At 43.7% G+C, this 20222-nt stretch overlaps 1 protein-coding gene across 1 annotated transcript in view; it reads right to left on the minus strand.

The window, feature by feature from the left end:
- Positions 1-3068, minus strand: part of ISL2 (ISL LIM homeobox 2) — a 9087-nt gene extending 6019 nt beyond the window's left edge. The window contains exons 1-3 of the mRNA XM_084641895.1: positions 2945-3068; positions 1984-2173; positions 1234-1496 (exon numbers count right to left, since the gene is read on the minus strand). Coding sequence (XP_084498021.1) covers positions 1234-1496; positions 1984-2173; positions 2945-3002 — 511 coding nt within the window. The 5' untranslated portion in view covers positions 3003-3068. The remainder of the gene's footprint in view (positions 1-1233; positions 1497-1983; positions 2174-2944) is intronic.
- Positions 3069-20222: the final 17154 nt, after the last annotated feature.

Here is a 20222-nt window from a genome sequence, read left to right on the forward strand (position 1 = left end):
TTGGACTTGTCTTCCCGCTCCCGTTTGCTCTCGTACACATTATGGGACTGGCTCTGGAGCTGGAGTTTCGGACCAAACGCTGCAGATCCATCTGTCGAGCTAGTCTCCTGGGCCAGAGCCCATCACCTTGTCTCTGAGCACCGCTGCCCTGGGGCTGGGCGCGAGCAGGGTTTGGACTTAGAGGATGAAGGCCGGTTATCGGAATGGCGCTGGCCCTCACCCCAAGGGGACAGCCAGCTCTCTAGCCTCCTGTCCTGGCTGTGGTTGAAATTCCCTCCCGTGCCTCCTGGAGCACCGCAGGCAGATGGAGATTAACCTCCACCCAACGTGCTATGGCTCCTACCGCCCGGTCCGCGGGCCTATGGCAAGGGGGGTTCTCTCCTCCTGTCCCTCGGCATCACTGCAGTGTCGAGAACAGGGTGTGTAGCCGCTCCCCGGCTCTGCCACGTCCCTCTCGCTTTTCCCACGAATCCGCTGCTGCTCCCTTGGGCAACCAGGGCGGCCACCGTCCCTCTCCCCGGCTCTACTGGCTGGCCTCACTGAGTCCCTCTTCCATCCCCCCCAGGTGCGCTGTTTTTGTTTTTGTTTTGGCTGCAGCTACGTGTAGCTCAGTATTCAGCCGCCTGGACTGTACAATGCTCGCCCAGCCCTGTAACAACTCCGATTCCCTTCTCAGCCGCCTCCAGCCACCCCCGCTCTGCCCCTCGCCCAGTCTGCCTCTCCCGCTCCTCTTCTGGGTGTGTACAGAACCTCACATTTCCTTGGCAAGTGGCCTGTAACGTCCAGTCCCTCCCACTCCCCAGACGCAGAAGAAAGAGGCCTACATGAAGGAGATGGGGGGGGGGGGGAGAGGTTCCCAGCGTGGGGCCAGGTGGGAAACACTTCAAGACTGCAGAGTCTCTGGCCAAACTCTCTAGGCCTCCATAACTCAGCGCATCGTCGTGGAGATAACAGATGTATTTTCTGTAGCCCTATAAGAGGGACGACTAAAGATATAAATGTCCCTGCGGCGTTAATAGGCAGAGTCCGAGTTAGATAGAAAATTATTCATACATCTATTCATTATCCAGTCACAGACACACAGCTAGAGCAGTTTGTACAGTGCATGGCATTTCCCCCCAGGGATAACAATACATGGCGTGTATGTGTCTAGACCCTGGATTTACTGAGCTAGCTGATGATCTCACACCCCCAGGTGGGCCCCAGCGCCCGGCAGATCTGTTGCTCCTTTACCTGATAGATGCAGGCCTCTGGTGCTCTGTAAATGGCCGGGGCTCCTGGGGCTATCCGCCGAGCTCCTATCCAGCAGCAGGCTGTGGTCGGCCCGGCAGAGCAGCTCGTGGTCCCGTAGAGAGAACTCATCCCCGGGCAGGAGCTGGCGGCTGCAGACGGAGCAGCGGAAACATTCGATGTGATACACGTTCTCCCGGGCTCTCATCACCAGATCACTGCTGCTGAATCCCACCTTGCACTTCGCACACTTTATGCCGAATAACCTGCCGAGAGAGAAAGGGCCATGAAGCCACTACACACTCACCCCACTGGTCCCAGCTCGCCCTCCCCAGTAACTAATTACCCCGGCGGAGAAACCCACAGGGTCCCCTCTGCTCTCTTCCTAACAAATCTGACCCACTCATTCAATTCGAGAAGGGGGCTCTGGTTCAACAGGAAAATTTCCCCTTACCCACATTCTTCTGTAACAGGCATTAGGGAATGTGCAGCTCAATACTGCCTCTTGCTCGCCGACATGCTGGTTATTATTAATATTCTCGTTTGGTTGTATCAATCGTTAATAACTTCCTGTCTCCAAAGCCGAATAAACAGGAACATAATTTGTCCTGATCACAAAAGTATTGGCTCCCTCCTTTAGCAAGCAGGAGGAAGTGCGATTTCACAGATGGGGAGCTCTTGAAATTAGCTCTTAAGAAATGGGTCGGAGGAAAGTTGTTTTTTTTTAAATGGATAAAGAGCTTTTTGAATCACCTGATATAATCCCTTTTACAGTATGTCTTGCCATCTCTCACAAAACAAGTGCAGGTTTCATCCAAGTACTGGCTGCATTCAGCGCATTTGAGACATGCTGCATGCCACTCGAGGTCCGGGGAGACCTTCAGGATGTACTGGTCATGGATCTGACTCCCACAGCCCACACACATGGCAATTCCGGGCTTTTCTACCAGTGGAAATGAGCAGAGGAAATTTAGAACGTATACTGGAAGCATATCATTTCTAATCAGAACTGTCTCAAAGGACTGCAATCACAGAGGCATTCGTAATTAGGAGACAGTCTCTACTAATGTTCAGGCAATGGAAAGAAAGAAAGAAAGAAAAAGAAGGTGAAATCGATAAACTGCAGCAGCTATCAGCTATTCTCCATATATATTGTGACTTTTACAGTCACTTGAACTGCAAGGAAATTCTACAGAGACAATTGGTAGGTGTAAATACTAGGATAAAGGTTGGAAAATATAGAACTGGAAGATAGTTAAACATAATGGAAAACCAGATGAACTTTATCTGCCGGTTATTTCATCTGCATTTATTCTACGTCTTATTTAAAAAAAAACAAACCTAGGCTCTGCTTTTCTTTTTTGCATTTTTCTTATTTTATATATTAATAATTAATGACGAATGCCTGAGCTATTAGAATAAAAGGCATTCAGAGCAAAACCCAACAAAACATTTATTTGTTCTTTAAAAAGAAAAAAAAACACAACGAATTCTGCAGCCCGAGATCGTGACACAGCAAGATAAAATAGCTTTTAACTAAAAAAATAACAAAAAGCAACAGATGGTGAAAGAGCAAAAATAACCCTAGTTTAAAAAATGCACGATTTTATAATGTGCTCTAAAAGTATCTCTGTAAATAAACCACTTGTAGAATCAGCTTAAACGTTTCAAATAAAATATTTACAAGTATCATTCAGACCAAAGATCAACTTACTCTTGGAATGATCCCCCATAGCACCCAGAAAAGGATAATGAAAAATAATATCCACCATGCAGAAAGAGATGTGTGCAAAATGTTATGATGCAGAAGGAGCAGGCTGCCTGCCCAGTGCCTGCTGTTTGCTAACTAACTACTCCAGCCTGGAGGAGTTAGAAAGTGGAGCCTGCCCTGTCCCATACGCAGCATGACGTCAGCACGCATCAGCCCAAGGCCCAGCTCTGAGGAGGGAGGGAGGGAGCAGTGACTTCACCAGGCCGCCAGAGCAGCCCCCGGAGGCGATTGGCAGTGAGGGAGAGAGAGCGAATTGATTGGCCAGGAGTGAACAATGGAACGCGGAACGCCGTGCAACACACAAAGATTCTTTCTCGCTCAGGTTCCCCCACGCTTCAAGAAGCAGCAATTCCCTCACTGTTTACCTGGTCTGAGATTCCCTTCTAGCCCAGCAGCAACCACTCCTCCGATCTGCTTCAGAGCTTTCCATTCAAGAGGTGATTATTACACTTGTGTGAGAGCTGAAATCCAGACATGCCCCAGCCCTCACTCCTTTTGCAAGGAGACTTTCTCCTTTGGGGATTAATTACTAAAAATCTCCCTCTTGTGATGAAGTATGTCGCCTTGTGTTTAAATCAAACCAGCTCGCTCAAGTATTTTAAAATCTAATTCAAACGGTTTTATCTTAACATCCCAAGAATTACTTGGAGTTTATTTCAGTAACGCATTACTATACTATGTTAGTCTGTATTTGTTATTATGCTTTATGTACTATTTTAACCTATTTTATGTTGAGGTGCAAGACAAGTGCTTACAAAAGGTGTATCTGCATGTGATATTTACGTGTGAACCCTATTAATGTATTTGTTGGAGGGAAAAGAAAGGCATAAAAATTAGCTGGGAACTTGCTCTTGAAACTGACAGGAGCTTAATAAATATTTTAAACAGAATGATACATTGCACCTCTAATTTCATCCTATCTTGCACAACAAATTGTTTTAAATTTAGTTTCTTTCTCAAATCAAAGGTCGTCATAAAAAACTAACGACCATTGCAGCTGGTATTACCGTTGCTATCTTACTGATCCGTTATTCTTTCCCTTTTATTAACACCAATTTGTCATTAAAAATACATTTCTGATAGGAAGACCCTCTAATTTTTCATTCTGTTTTTAACATTTTGTTGTTTAATTGTATTAGTTGTAGAAATACCGATGGAGACGGTGATATGAGCCGCTATTTTAGCACATATTACTTGGGGCAGATTGGTTCATTGAAAAGCCTGTTGAACTGATTTTGTCTTGAGGAAATGTTTATGGTCTATATTGCAGTTTTCAGTCACGGTGCCTCTTGAGCAATTCATGACGGCAAACGATCATCAGAATGTATCAGCCCTTTCGGTGACTAGCTGCAAACGTGTGGCTCTCTTTTGATCTTTTAAAAGCCTCTCCCCAGAGGAAAGGGGGTGGGGGGAATGTGCCCTTAGAATGGGCTGAAAAGCTGCTTAAATAATCACAGGGCTGAACAGCCACAGTTCACAGCCCCACAGTTTCTGCACGGAGCCGCTTTTTTTTTTTTAACCTGCAACTTGGAAAAATCTTTGCATAAAAAAAGGAAACAAATATTAAAAGGGGCTTCTTAAAAAATCTTTTTTACTCTGATGAATTTCCATTCGCAACATCCCTCTATAATAAGCTGCCCTGTTTGCGGTTCAAAGAAGTATCCAATTGTTTATTTTGGGGGTCGACGGGACCACCCCACAGAAACCTGTTCCCGCGATCTTGGAGTTAATGTGGCTTGTCAGTCAGTGGACGTTTCACTGCCTTTCTGTTCTCTTTTCACGTTTAAACTCCCTTTACACGGTCCCCACTGTCTGATTTCCAAAGCAGGGTCCTGCATTTCACTCGGATAGAAGGACCTCTACTGGGAGAATGGCTAATCGGTTAAAACTTGTCGCCAGGCTTAATAAACCTCAAATCTTCAAGAAGGCGCACTGATGTAACATGAAATAATATTAATAATTCAGGACTGGAGCTCACAGGGCGAGGGTGTATTGCTTTAAGTGATCTGCTAGCAGGCCCATTCCATTGTTAATGCCCTTTTTAACTCGCTCCTGCCCGAACACTGTCATCCCCAACATTAATGGACCGGGCTTGCCAGGCTGCGGCACCCTTAAGGAATAGCCCGGCTAGTTAGCTGGCAGGTTGGGCAAGGTGCATGTTTCCCCCCCTGTACGGAACCGCTAGCGAGATCTGCAGTTTGGGGAAGGGAGATCAGTGCTCTTTCTGTCGCACTTCTGAACAAGCCAGGCTGGTGCCTTGATACAATGGTTGGTCCTGCCCAGGAGCCCTGTCTGGGTTTGGGACGCTAGGCTGATGCCAGCTGGCAAACCCCGCGCTCGGTCTCCACGAGCAGAAGACTGACCATCCAGCTCCGCCAAAGCTAAAGATCTTTCAGCCGAGCCGCGTCCATCCCGGGGCCGCTCTGCGGCGCAGCCCCTCGGTGCCACCGAGTGCTATCGTGTATCGAAATGTGGCCGCTTACGTTGCCACAGAGACGATGAGTGAAAGTGTACCCAGGCCGTAAGGCAAAGGAGAGAGACTTGGGCAGGTTGGGACGGACACGTTTGAAATGTGAAGGTCGCACGAGGTTTCAGTTCCCGCAAACGCTTTGGAAGCTGGTTGCCCGCGGCCCTCCTTGGGAGGAGCTCAGAGGAGAGATGGCTCTGCCATGAGCCAGGCAAGCAGGCTGTGCCTCCCCACTGCAGGCGCGTGGGTTGGGTTCTTGCTGCGATCCCTCATAAATGTAGACTCAGTTTGCCAGGCGTCGGGATGCCCAGTTTGGTCCGCGCCGAACCATTCATCTCTCCCTGAAAACATCATGATGCAGATATTTTCCCTCCGCGAATCACACATCACCCCCAGTTCCTGCCTTTTGAGATCGCCACAAAGGGGCGATTTCTGGGTGAAGTTAGCCCTTCCCCTGCCACATTTCCTCTGAAATTAATATTTCAAAAAATCCGCTACGCTTAAAATCAGGAATTATCCAAAAGAAACCCGGTCCGAGGGAGATGTGATGTAAAAACATCTCTTCACTCACACCTGGGCAAAAGTAACGGTACTCAAAACCAAAAAAGGGCAGGACCGGGCATCAGTAGTGAAAGGTGCCAGTCACCAGGACTTCGGGGTCTAAACAGTTCAGGGGTGGGGTGAGGGAGTTGCCGGGCTTGTCGGTCGGAGCAGGTGAAGTGCATGTCGTTTTCCCCTTAGCTCGACACGAACCAGAGAACAATGCTGGCCAAAGGCTTGGTGCTGATCTTAGCTCAAGAGGCAGCCCACAGAACCACAGGTAAGAGCAGCGTGCGCTGGATTTTAATCTTCTTGCACACGTGTGTCTGTGTGTGTGACCCTGAGTCGGTGACAAAGCCGGGATATCGGCTAGAGTCTGAAGATCAGCCAGCAGGTAAATCACCCGTCCAGCGTAGGGAGGTACCAACTCTGAGTGACAGAGCTTTGAGTTTGAGACGGACGGAGTTTCCCCTTGAGATACAAGACCCCACGTAGTCACACAACAGCGGTGAGTAAATAACTATACTAATAACTTATGGTCCATAATAAATGGTAAAGATAATATACACATGATCGGCGTTTAAAACGCCAATAAATCAGCCACAACATGAATGCGAATAAGTAGCGATCCAACATTGCAAAGTCTAACTCATGGGGCAATGCTTACTCAAGGGTTAGTCTCACTTGCCTCAGTGGCCCCCAGTCCTGGTTTTGCAGGTGGGGCGCATATAGGTGCGTTGTAAGTTCCCAGCGCACGGTAACTAATTGCCGCCCCGGAGGCAGGAAAGCTCCTACTTTGCAGCTGCGGGTAAGTGACTTGAGCCCGGCCCCTGGGACAGCCCGAATTCTGGCCTCCTGGTTCCCAGGCGGCTGCTTCACGAATTGCAAACCTTGCTCCCTGTCTGTAAAACTCTGGGTGCCACATCCTCGTTTTCAGGGAAGTAAAACCATCACAGAGGCAGGCTGTCAGGTGCAAACAGGAACGTAAGAGCCCCCCTGACATTTCGGACTGAACGAACACCCTGGGGGGCCGGATTTCCCCAGCACTCACTGCTCATCCTTTCGGCTCTTTGGCATGCAGACCTGTACTGTGCTGTGGACCCGGAAAGGGAGGGAGGAAGATCTACAGAGTAGAATCGAAAGCCAACAGATCAATACTCTGCCCTCTGCCCACCCCACACCTTCCCAGCTCAAAGGGGTAGGTGGGAAACATAAGGCAAGTGATGGGTTTTTGCACAGTTCACGGTGTGATAGGCAGGCTGCTTCCTGAAGGAAACTCTGACCCTTTCACTTCAAGGAGAGAATTATTCGCTTTAACTGTTTGTCTTCTCCTAGTTACAAATGTTTCCAGTCAAAGGCCCGCTCAAAATCAGATCCGAACAAAGAGCCGGCCTGGACTGTGTAACAAATTGTTGCACACCGGGCAGTTCTCTTGAAAGGTAGAGTATTTGAAAATCAATCACAAGGGACAGGCTATGGCTGTGGCTGTTGTCTCTTCTCCTTTTTACATGAATGAGGTAATTGTTTCTTTGGGACATATTATTTATTCCAAAGGGGACTCGGAAGATCAACCAACAGAAATAATTGAGTAATGCTTTACAGCGGGCGTGACAGAGGGATCTTTACTAAAACCACAAACCGACTAGGGAGGAGAGAATTACCAAGTACCATTTTGCCTGATGTATTTGTCCCACCAGGGGATCGGGATAGGGACACAGAGCTGGAATGTAGATGTCACTGCACTTGTCAGCATCCGATGTAAATCACACAACAGAACACCCCATTGGAAAAAGGGTTGAAATTCAGAAAGTTGATTCTCTAGTTTCCCCAAGTCCTCAATGCAGCCCTGTAGTGAAATTGCCAAGTCACAACCGTCGCTTCTGTGCTGTGAACATGACGAGCTCATTCATGCACCCCAACCCAGCTCCACCCAGAGAAGGGGTCAGTGCGGGGTGTCACCCCTCCCCCCGCCCCCGGTCTGCCACAAAGGCATTAAAGCGTCCAAGCGAAGATCTAATCTTCCCCCCTCACTCTGGGCCCGAGTTTGAGGCACAAACAGGCACGCTGAAGTCAATGGAGGTTTATTATTCCGAAAAGGGACTAATTAGCCCTTGATTAGTTCTGAACCGCTACGGACCCACATGGAGCTGATGCCCAGGAGGGGATCTGTCCATGTTTCACTCCCTGGTTTGTTCTCCCTGAGAAGGCTAAACAATCACAGAGATAAATCAGTAGATCGATACAGAACGCAGTGATCGTACCCCGATTCGGGTTTATTGTCTCTGCCTGTTTCCCGTAGGTTGGTAGGCACGGAGAGAAGGGGCAGGAGAAATCGTGGATGTTGCCGTATTGTTCGGATAGGCTGGAAACTGACACGCTCCAGCGGATACCAAGCGAGAGCCTTGGCGCTCTGGTGGCCGATGCGCTAAGCGGGGAGACACCAGCCGGGTTTCAGCCAGCGCCACCAGTCCCAGCCGAAAGCCCTGCGCAGCTACGGGGGGAGATTCATTTCCGTGCTGTCCATCCCGCTAATGACCTGACCACGCACAGGTGCTGGGCAGGTCCTGGCTGGCGGCTGATTTGGGCCGCTGTTGCTGTGGGTTTGGAGGAGTCGCTCTGCTGGCGAGAGAAGCAGGACTTCTTAGTAGGGTAACCTGAAGTGAGCTCCTCTGGGTGAGTGGCCACAACACCCCTGGGTTTACCCGCCCCAGGTTGCTGGCCAGCATCTCTTTGCGCGCACACATACACGTGTGTAGGCTAATTTCCCAGCCTTCTTCTTGAAGCTGGGCCCACTGGTGGGTTCCCGGGGGACTATCCCCGTCATGTTCCCTGCGCTAGAGGCCAGCCCGGTGTGTGGCAGTGGGGAGGCGATTTGCAATAGACGCGATTCCAGCTTGAATCAGGAAAAGCAGGGAGCAAGGGAAGCGAGTTACCCACAAAAACATTCAGACAGCAACTGCCACAGGTGGGGAAGCAAAACCAGCCTGGATTTCGAATGATAAACTTCACTTCTCATGACGTTCTATCTTACTGAATGCGGGTCTGTTTCGGTTTGTGTGTGGGCAGGGACTCTCTTTGTTTCATTTGTTTGTACAGCGGCCCTAATCCCTGATTTGGGGCTCCTAGGAAAACTGCTCCTATTAAAAACCAGTTAAGAGGGCACACTCTGGGGTAGAACTTCATAACAGATCAGTCTCCCCAAATGAGCCTCTTAATCTAGTATGCTGGGTCCTGACCAAGCTAAACCCCTTTCTTTCCAGAGTAGACCACGGATGACTGGAAACATAAGAAAACTTTAGCTTGATGAATATCGAAAAAAGCATGAAAGGTTGGCAGCACTTGGATCTGAAATATTTGTTCCATGAGGGTTATTTTGGAAAGGTTCCCTCTGTCTATACATGAAAGAAAGTTTTACAACTAGTACCCAGGGAATGTCTTGAGAAGGCTGATCTTTTTCAGTATAAGATGGGCCATGCTATACCTGACAACATCTTGCAGAAAATTCCTAATTACACAGAGAACAAGGAAGAAGTTTCTTCTTCAAGATAAATTGAGGCAGAAACAGGAAACTTTTTTTTCCCAAAGAGAGAGAGTTATATTTCAGCGGCAATAAAGATTTAGTGGATGGTTTCTATGACATTTAGCAGCATGCAGAGTGGAGTTATCTGTTATTTGATGGTTGATGGCAGGACTTTTATTATTGTTAACAACCTGTGCTTTCCATTATCTAAAAGTGCTTAGGAGATTTCAAAGACAAAGTAGATAACAAATGCAATTTTAAAAAATGTTGACCGTGCTAATATTCTGGCACTTCAAATGAAAATATGGAAAATTGCCATAGAGAAGTCATTCCCAGTTTTTGTGCACAGTATTTACCACTGTTCATATTTAGAATTGCACCAGTTTCTTTCACTTCTGTTGGGATAACTAAGGCAATTAACTGGAAAATTACTTCCATCTCTAAAGTGTTTCCTTGCCTTATGTGAGGTTTGATATGACTAGGTCAAAACCAAACCATATAGCTTGTGAAAGAAAGTAAAGTGCAATGTACAGGCAACAATGTAAAATGTCTCGTGTGAACTTTTTAAATAGTGTTGACCAAAGGCTTTCATTACTTCTCTTGTTATATTTCAGGGTCCCTTTGAAAATTTCACTGAACTAGTGAAATAGGCCTAGTGGTAAGCCTCTGATATTCTTTACAGTATAAACTATATCTGGAAGATCTGATCCTCCAGTCCAGACACAGGTAAAATACCCACTGACTTCCCTGACAGTTTTTCCAGCCTCAAGGCTGCAAGTCTGGGACTTAAAAGTCACAGTGGTGACTTGAGACAACTTAGAAAACCAGTTACAGCTGGCTTCTGCCTCTGATTACATGGTTCCAATTTCCACAGGAGTTAAAGGAGAACTCTGTCCCAAGTTACTCTTTCTTTGAAGGACCGTGTTAAGGTATCCTGTCACCACTCCACTCTGCTCTGCTGCATGGAGGGAATAAAAAGTGGATACTCCCAAGGCATGACTTTATTGCTGTCGGAGGGAAGGGATCAGAGACAACACAGTAATAACTTCTCCTTCCTCCAAACATATATAAGGCCTTCAGTGAGATCCCCATCAAGGTAGGACTTCCTGGGATTTTGGGAATTAAACTGTGGGCAGCCACTCCCTGCAACATTCCTACCGAAGTCCCAGCAGAAATACAATAAGAGGTTAATGCTGCTCTGGGACCCACATGGGTAAGGCTGATGGTTTATCATAGGGGTGGCCAACCTGTGGCTCAGGAGCCACGTGCGGCTCTTCAGAAGCTAATATGTGGCTCCTTGTGTAGGCACCGTCTCTGGGGCTGAAGCTACAGGTGCCAACTTTCCAGTGTGCTGGGGGGTGCTCACTGCTCAACCCCTGGCTCTGCCATAGGCCCTGCCCCCACTCCAGCCCTTCCCATCCCCTCCCCTGAGCCTGCCATGCCCTCGCTCCTCCCCTCCCCACAGCCAACGTCCTGCACACCATGAAACAGCTGATCGGGAGAGGGAGGCGCTGATCAGTGGGGCTGCCGGTGGGTGGGAGGCACAGGGAGCCGATGCGGGGGTGCTGATGGATTGCTGCGGCTCTTTGGCAATGTCCATTGGTAAATTCTGGCTCCTTCTCAGGCTCAGGTTGGTCACCCCTGGTTTATCATGTCCCCCTTTCCCCCCCATCCCTGCAAGTCACAAGTGTATGTGACTAAGATGCAAAAAGTCACGGGAATTGCATTACATTGACCCTTTAACTAGTGATGAGATAATTTCAGACAATTAATTAACAGTTTAAACCCACTGAAACCCACCCCGGTCATTTCCCCATACTGCACTGCACTGTACAGATAAGTCTATAGGAGTTGTAGTCAGTTGGTTACAGAGTTGTTCTTGTCATAAAGTCATGGCCTTGGCAAGCATACAGACTTCTGCATGGAGTTTGCCTTCTATGTTCTGCTTCCAATGGGGTTTCTTGTGTGATTGAGTCACTGGCGGAGAAGCAGGGATATTGCTCTCATAAGGAACTTTAAGGTGGTAATCTCAGAAGTGCTTAGCAACTGCTTTGCTCTGTTTCCACTGAAGCCAATGAGGACTTTTACCACTGACTTCAATGGGGACAGTTAGGCCAACACTGAACCCTTATTCTTTTAGAACCAAATCCAGGAACCCAGGCACCCAGTTTGAGTGGCTGAACACGTACTGAGTACCTGTGCTGTGGGTTTGAAGTAGAAAGAATCCCTGGTGGCTGATTTGGCATTACTGTTGGGAGCGGGAGCTGGAGGATATATAACAGAGGATCTTCTGGACTTGTCTCTCCTTGCTTCTCTCCCCTTCCCCTCTCATTCATGGATTTCCTCAGGAGTCCTGAAAGAGTTCATTTAGACTGTGAGTTCTTTGGGATAGGACTGTTTTTGGTCTGAGTTTGTACAGTCCCTAGCATAATGGGGTCCTAGTTCATGATAGGGGCTCCTAGATGCCACTGTAATACAAATAAGAAATATTAATAATTAAGCTGGGCTTCACACTGCATAGTGGGTGCACAACATCCCTCCAGCCTGCTCCTGCAGTCACAACAAGGGGGCTGGATTGACCATTTGATAGGTAGTACTGGCTTTTTCACTCACATTTATGGTTGGGTGGGTTTTTTTTTTTTTGAAATTAAAGAGAACCCTTCTATTGTTTCTCATGTACAGTATTTGCTGATGCAAAGCTCAGGACATTGTCTGATTCTCATGAAATGTTACATGCCTGGAGATCTGGGTACAAACTAAGGAACACACTTTGTATCCCTTTAAAAAAAAATTAATTTTTTTATCATTTGTTTTCCTCTTTAGTCTCCATGGGTTTCTTCTCTTGCCTTAATGAAAAATGGGAGAGCCCTTCGGTGGCTAAAATAATACCTTTACATTCCCAAATACTTTGTAGCATGGTGGATATTGTGTCTCCCTTATAGTTCAACACTAATGGCTCAAAACATGTGTAAAGGTTGTGCTTGGTAAAAATTTCCATAACTTTTTCTGCCATGGGATTTCAGATTAATTCCTGCCACTTTTCTCAAGTGAAATTAAAGCAGGCTAATATCTTCATACAGCTTCACATACAAATGATCCTTTTCAGCTGTGGAAAGATGTCAGAGCTCTAAAAAAAAAGTCAGTTATGGGATTTGTCTTTAACTTTTAAATACTTTTATAAGTGCTTAACTTTACACACTCTGAGTTCTTAAAGTTAATGGGCATATGCATAAATTGTTCCACAATCAGGGCTAAGTATCCCTCATCTTTTCCCCTCTGATTTGTTAGCTTCCTTATGGTCAAAAAAGAGGTGCAACACCTTCTCAAGTGAGCCTCCATGACAGCTTTATTAAATTATCTTTAAAGGTGGGTTTTTAAAAAACTAAATAGGACAAAGATATCAGCACAATACTGTAATCCCACTTGTCTTAAATACACAGATTGTTCGGTACAGAATTTTTAAGGCTCTAGAAGACAAGACAGGATATTTGCCATGTGACACCCCCCTCCCCCCGCCTCCTTCGTCATTTGACTCCAGATTTACACTGGTGAGACTCAGAGCAGTTGTTCTTTAGGTAATTTTTTAAGTCTACCTGGAACATGTTGGTCTAAATGTACATTAGAAAGAAAATTCTGCATTGACACATTCAAGTCTTTATCTTACTTCATTGTTCTTCAGTGTTGCACCTTGCAAAAATCTCCTGCTGTTGGGAGATTCCTACATTACTCACGCACAAGGCGGTGAATGAAGGACAGTGTTTTCACTTTGACTCTTGAGTTTATTTGCTTTTCTGATTTTAAAGGCACACACTGTCCAGATAAAAATACACTAGACAAAATCTCTCCTCTGTTACTAATAACCTCCTAGGCTACTAAAACTGGACACATATTTAAAAATCTATTTATTTTTCCTACTTTTGTTGTGTTTACTTCTGCCTTTCACTCAGCTTGTTCAATGAAACTAGACAGGTCTTTTCTGGGCCAGTTCTATGTGCCTTATTCAAGTGTCCTCCCTATGAAGTCAAGAAAATAACGTAAGAATGGCCACACTGGGTCAGAACAATCATCCATCTAGCCTGGTATCCTGTCTCTGACAGTGGCCAGTGGCAGATGCTTCAAAGGGAATGAACAGACCAGGGCAATTATCAAGTGATCCATCCCCTGTTGTCCAGTCCCACCATCTGGCAGTCAGAGGCTTAGGGACACTCAGAGCACAGGGTTAAGTCCCTGACCATGATGTTTAATAGCCATTGGTGGACCTGTCCTCCATGAATTTATCTAGTTCTTTTTTTAACTCTGTTAAACTTTGGGCCTTCACAAAATCACATGGCAACAGGTTCCAAAGGTTGACTGTGCATCGTGTGAAGAAGTACTTCCTTTTGTTTGTTCCTGCTGCCTATTAATTTCATTGGGTGACCCCTGGTTCCTGTGTTAGTGAATAAAAATGTACTGTTTTCTTCTTCACACTCTACACACCATTCATGATTTTATAGATCTCTATCATATCCCCCCTTAGTTGTCTCTTATTCTAAGATGAACAGTCCAACTTTTTAATCTTTCCTCATATGCAACGATTTTCTATAACCTTAATAATTTTTGTTGCCCTTCTCTGTACCTCTTCCATTTTGTAATAGATCTTCTTTGAGATGGGGTGATCAGAACTGCACTCAGTATTCAAGGTGGGGGGGTACCATGGCTTTGTATAGTGGCATCAAGATACTTTCTGCCATCTTATCTATCCCTTTCCTAATGGTTCCTAACATTGTTAGCTTTTTTGACTGCTGCTGCTGCACATTGAGCTAATGTTTTCAAAGAACTACCCACAGTGACTCCAAGATCTCTTTCTTGAGTGGCAACAGCTAATGTAGATCCCTTTACTTTATATGTATAGTTGTGATTGTGTTTTCCAATGTGCATCACTTTGCAGTTATAAACACTGAAGGTCCAGAGCAAGAAGGGATGGACTCTAGTTCTCAAATCCAAAGCACCAAAGGACACATTTTGACTTTGTCAGCTGCTACAGAAGAGCCCATGCTTTGTGGGTGAAATCCAGGTCCCACTTGAAGGGAATGGGAATTTTGCCATTGACTTCCCTAGAGACAGGATTTCACCTTGGGAGTCCAACCCAAAAGTGTGATGAAATGGGCAAGTCTACCTACTGGTCAGAACAAAAGAACCAGAGAGCAAATTAGTTTACTAGCCAGCATAGCAAAGTCTAATGGATTGATGAGACTCCAGAATGTAGTGAAGGAGACAGTGTGAACCATCAGCAGGTCTAGAAAAGTATGGGCTCCTGGGTAAGTCAGTATTTGCACATCTTGTAGTAATAATATTAAACTACCATCAGTGGGAGACTGATGTAAGACTGAAACACACATAAGAATACAATATATTTTTTCTTGCCTCATTTTTCAATGTTGAGCCCAATGCCACCAATTCTCTTTATGCTTCCAAACAACCTCCTCCATCGACTTAAATACAAATAAACAAGGATAAATTATTTTTATTTCTAAATAACCACCTTTCTGGCCTGAAGCCAAATTCTCCTTTCAGTAATGCTGGTGTAAATCTGAAGTTGCTCTATTGAATCCTATATGGAGTGACTATGCATTTAAACAGGTGTAACTGAGAGAAGAATTTGGCCCTGAATGGCAAGTCATAACGTGTCGTCATACCCAATGCACAGTTGAGTAGAAATCCCAGAAAAAAGGGATTTGTAATGGAACTGTTGATGGATCATAAACCAAAACAGTTCTAGCAGGTGATGCTCAAAAGTCTATAAAAATATTCTCCATTATAATGCTAAGAGGCACTGAAATCAACTAGCCTTGGAGATTTGACCTGCATTGATAAATGAATTATGACTTTTGGGGGGGGGGGATATATTTCTTCACAGAAAAACTGTCGGGTCACTTACAATCACTAAAAATGTGTGTGATTGCCAATACAGTCACAATTACTATTTCTTGATTTATTTTCTATTTAAGAGCCAAATCCTCAATCAGTTTTTAGGAAAATCTCCTATTGATTTCAGTGAGACTTCGGAGTATGTGCAATTATGCTAGGATATGGTATTAAGCTTGCTAATCAGGTTTTCAGATTTTTTGGGGAATAATTTTCAGTTTTTGTCACAAATTTGATGTATCGGTCCCATTTATAAACAGGAAACAATGACTTTTGCAGCAGATTGCAAAGGCAGTAAATGCTGATTCTTTCAGAGCCAGCCATGGATTAAGTCCATTATAAAATTAAAACAGATGGAACACAATTTCACTTACATTACAAAAAGGACAGGAACCATCTGCAATAAGATTTAGCTTTGCAAAGCTATTGTTATCACGTTACTATTAAAAACCTTTGATGAATGATTTTCTCCTCTTTCATAAACTTCATATGAATCAAATGTCTTATTTATTCCTCTTCCCAAGAAGATAATTATATTTTATTTTAAAAGATGACATCGATCAAGGATCCATTTCTGGGTTATAACGGAATGTGTAAAAAGCAAAGAAATGCAGGAAAACTCAGAAGTTTGGATCTGCTCTCAGCCTTTACAGCAAAGAATTATCAAAAGGACAGTTCTGCAATCATTTTCCCCTTTAAAAACATTTTCTTGTGCTTAGGAACAATGTCCAATACTGAAAATAGATAATTAATGAGATAATGGGATACTGCATGTCACCTCCTGTCCAATGGGATTATCTGATGGCTAATTATGGACAGATTGTGATTAATGTGATTATGGATTGGATATTAATTGATTCTGGATTGATCTAGTTATGTTTTAGTCTGCTCCAAATGGTTAATTGGATCTGAGATAATAGAAATGCAGCTTGCACCAGATTTTGCCACATCAATTGATGAAGTATCTTTTGATCTGGTTGGGTTGTGAACAATAAATTATTTACAGCTGTTGATGAAACTACTCTCCTTTAGAATGTAGTTATTCATTTTTTATTTTCAAGAGGCTTTGAAATTAAAATCAATAGCCTTTTTTAAAAGTCTTGTTGACAATTGAAAAGCATATGTATAACCCACAAACAAATATGACTAAATTAAGCAGTGGATAACTGTTAAATGATATTGCTCTGCACTGCTCTGTGGGAAGGCTGCACTCAATTCTCTGGTTCAGACTATAAGGAATTGGGAGTTCTGCAGAGGTAGAATGTGTAACACTGCAAAAAGGTATCGTACCACAGCTACCACTGCCCCTGTGACTGATTGAGAGTTAGCCTTGGTGGGATTGCTAAGGGAATTCTCTCCATATTTTTTTTTCTTTCATGGAGAGGATTCACTAATAAAGATCTTAAGGCCAGAGAGGACTTTTCGGATCACCTAGTCTGACCTCCTGTACAACAAAGAACATTGAATTCTACCCAGCAATTTTTGTATCAAGCCCAGTAACTTGTGAAAAGCTAGAGTATATTTTTTAGTTTAAATAGACACCCAGTCTTGATGTAAAGACTTCAAGTGATTGAGAATTCTCCACATCCCTTGGTAAGCTGTTCTAATTTACTACGCCTACTTAAAAATGTACGCCTTATTTACATTTTAAATTAAATCCCACCCGTTGGATCTTGTTATGCTGTTGTCTGCAGGATTTAAGATGATGGACTGTGGGATCTTGAGAATGCAAGGAAGAAATGGTGGGAGGGGGACATTTTGCATTTTGAGGCAGGATATATTGCAGATGACTTCTCCCACTCTCAATTCATGCAAACTGGATGCAATGATAGTACATATGATATGGTCTGCTGGTTTAAGGACAGACCCTGGAGACCAGGAGAGCTGGATTCTGTTTCTTTCTCTGTCACAACTTCTTGTGTTAAAGGGGGCTGGTAATTTTTCTCCTACTGAGTCCAGTTGGATTTGGATTGGGCTCTTAGCTTCCCCATGACTTAGATTTCTCATCAGTACAATAAGATTTATAGTTAGACCTACCTGTGGCATGTGATAATGCTTCCCTCATTAATAAAGTGAAAAGTGCTTTAAGATCTACAGATGGAAGGCCCAAAGGAAATGCAAAACATGATCTACGTGTTCAAAAATGACTAATGATTTTGGCTGCTTCAATTCTTGAGTAACAACCTTAGACCCTATAAAGGGGTCCGATGCTCTACAGAGCGGAATGCTTGCTTTTGGAAAATGGGGCCTGTTTATGGTGTTGCAAATTGGCCATCCAAAAACAAATGGATCAACAATCACTCATAACTTTTAAAGAAATAAGGCAATTACTGTGACTCCTGCACTCATCGCAGAAGTATTATTTCCTAGGTTGAAATTTGGAAGTCAGCTTTCCAGAAATGCTTGGAAGCAAGCACAAAAGGTGTAATTCCCATGAGGCCATCATGTACATAGACTGAATGTTCTTGGCTTTACAGGGAAAGGCTCAGGATAGTGTGAATAGGGAATAGTGAGTGGCATGCAGATTCTTCTTTAGCGGTGTAATAGGCATAAAAAGCAGATATGTGTTTAAAAAATAATGGCAGTGTATTCTGCCATTGAAATTTACACACCGCTCCCATTAACTTCAATGGTAGCTCTGCACACACAACGATGGCAGCGTACAGCCAAAAGTCTAAGTTGACAATGTTGCTTTGTCACTGCAGACAGGAAGAGATGGCTGTCTTTCTATCAAGCCACTGAAGCATAAATATTCCCAAGCAAATTGCATTACAAACAGTGTGAAAACAAATATTTTCAAGGAAGATTCCATCTGTTTTTTAAACATAAGCCTTCACTTCCCAAAAGGTTAACAATTCTAGCAATATTGCAGCTAGATCACTTAACTCTTGAGCATGAGTACTCATTCTTACAGAACCTAGTAAGCCTTGATTCTGCTCCCGTTGAACCATTTTTACCATTGACTTCAATGGGAGCAGGCTCTTTATTACGGCTAGTGATTTCACTCCCAGGTAATGCTCATTTATGAAAATATGCAAAAGAGAACATGATCTGATATTGTTATTTATCTAATTATCCAGAAGAATATCAATATTTAGAACTTCATTAGGAAGTGTCATTTATAGGGAAACTGCAGTGTGGCACAGTAATCCGAGCAGGGCCTGGAAATTTGGATTTGGTTCCCAGCTCTCTGTGATTGGGCAAGTGACAGCTCTGTTCCTCAGTTTCCCCAACTGTAAAATGGGGATAATACTTCCCAACCCCAAAGGGATGTAGTGAAGGTTAATTAAATAAAGATTGTAAATTGCTCTGATCTACTCAGATTGAAAGATGCCATAAAGGGCATCATAAATTATATCATGATAATATCTTTTTATAAAGGAATCTAGTTGTAAGACAGGCTGAAGCTTATACTTACACTGGTGTGAATCAGGACTAAGTCAGTGGAGCTCCACCCGTGTAAAACTGGTGCAAGTGAGAAGACAATTAGGCCCTATAGAGAGAGACTATAAGGAAATTAACAGAACAATTTTGGTCACATGGTTATCAGTCCAGATAACAGTTCAGAGTAAGTAAAATTCTTTCTTTCTATGCATCTGTAAAACATACATTAATTAAAAACATTTGTCGTCAAATAACATTTCATTTCTATGTTTCAATATTCATACACTGTAGAAATAAATGCCAGTGGGGAAGGATCAATATTAACTGGTTTAGAAAAAATGAAAAAGGCTTGAAATATATGGGCAATATTTGCACTTTGACATGGCAAACATGCACATGAGTAACTTTAAACATGTGAGTAGAGCCACAATGGGATTACTCACATGTGTAAAGTTACTCTCATGCATAAGTATTTTCAGGGTTGGGGACCAAATGATTCGACAACAGAATTATTATCTGCTCCATGCAATGGGATAATATAATTTTAAATTATGGCAATAACTATCCTCAATTACCTTGTCTAGTAACTCTGGGTCACTTATTATTCCTCTATTTTTGTCATCTCTCATGGTGCATTGCTGCCTTGCTCTCTTTTTGACTCATCCCTGTAGTGTCATGTAGGCAGATGCTGTCTGTTCAATTTTTAAATTCTTCAGAAGAGTGGTAAGAAGATTCTGATTGTTTTAACATTATTGGATTTTGACAGATTAGTAGGTGAATCCTTTCAACTGTTGGTAGAGCTCCTGAATGAAGCTCTTTAATTTATCTCCAAGTCAGCCATACTCATCATGATTGCAGAAACAGTAAACTGAGGATGACCCATACCAAACTGTGGTGTTGCTATTTAAAAAAACAAAAAATCAGTCCTCTTCTTTACTAAGCCTATTGCTGGTTTCCATGTCTTGTAGGAATTCTGTATTTTACATGAACCAAAATTTAATTCCAACATATATACTTTTTGTATCCATTCTTGTTTCATTTTTCCCTGTGGGACATAATAAAGTTACTGGAGTAGGGTTTTTTGCTGTGTTTTCACTAACTTACTATATTTAAACAAGTTTGAGCCATCCTCCATATTGATCTAACTTCACAGTATGAAAAAATGTAATTCCCTTTACAATGAAGAAATTGGGTCAGCAGATCCTAATGAAATAATCCTGGATAACAATGCACCATACACAGGGCTGCTTCCACTAATTAATCATTTTTTTTCCCCTAAATGTATAAAAATGTTTTCTACTTGCAATGGATTCTGAATCCACAGTTTCATTGGTCCCTGTGCACTTTGTTTTACCCTTTTATTATCAGCACCCATTATGTGGGAGTTGAAATAGAATAAAGTTTTT

The sequence above is a fragment of the Lepidochelys olivacea genome (assembly GCF_965140295.1).
Source record: "Lepidochelys olivacea isolate rLepOli2 genome assembly, chromosome: 10".
NCBI classification, from domain to species: Eukaryota; Metazoa; Chordata; order Testudines; family Cheloniidae; genus Lepidochelys; species Lepidochelys olivacea.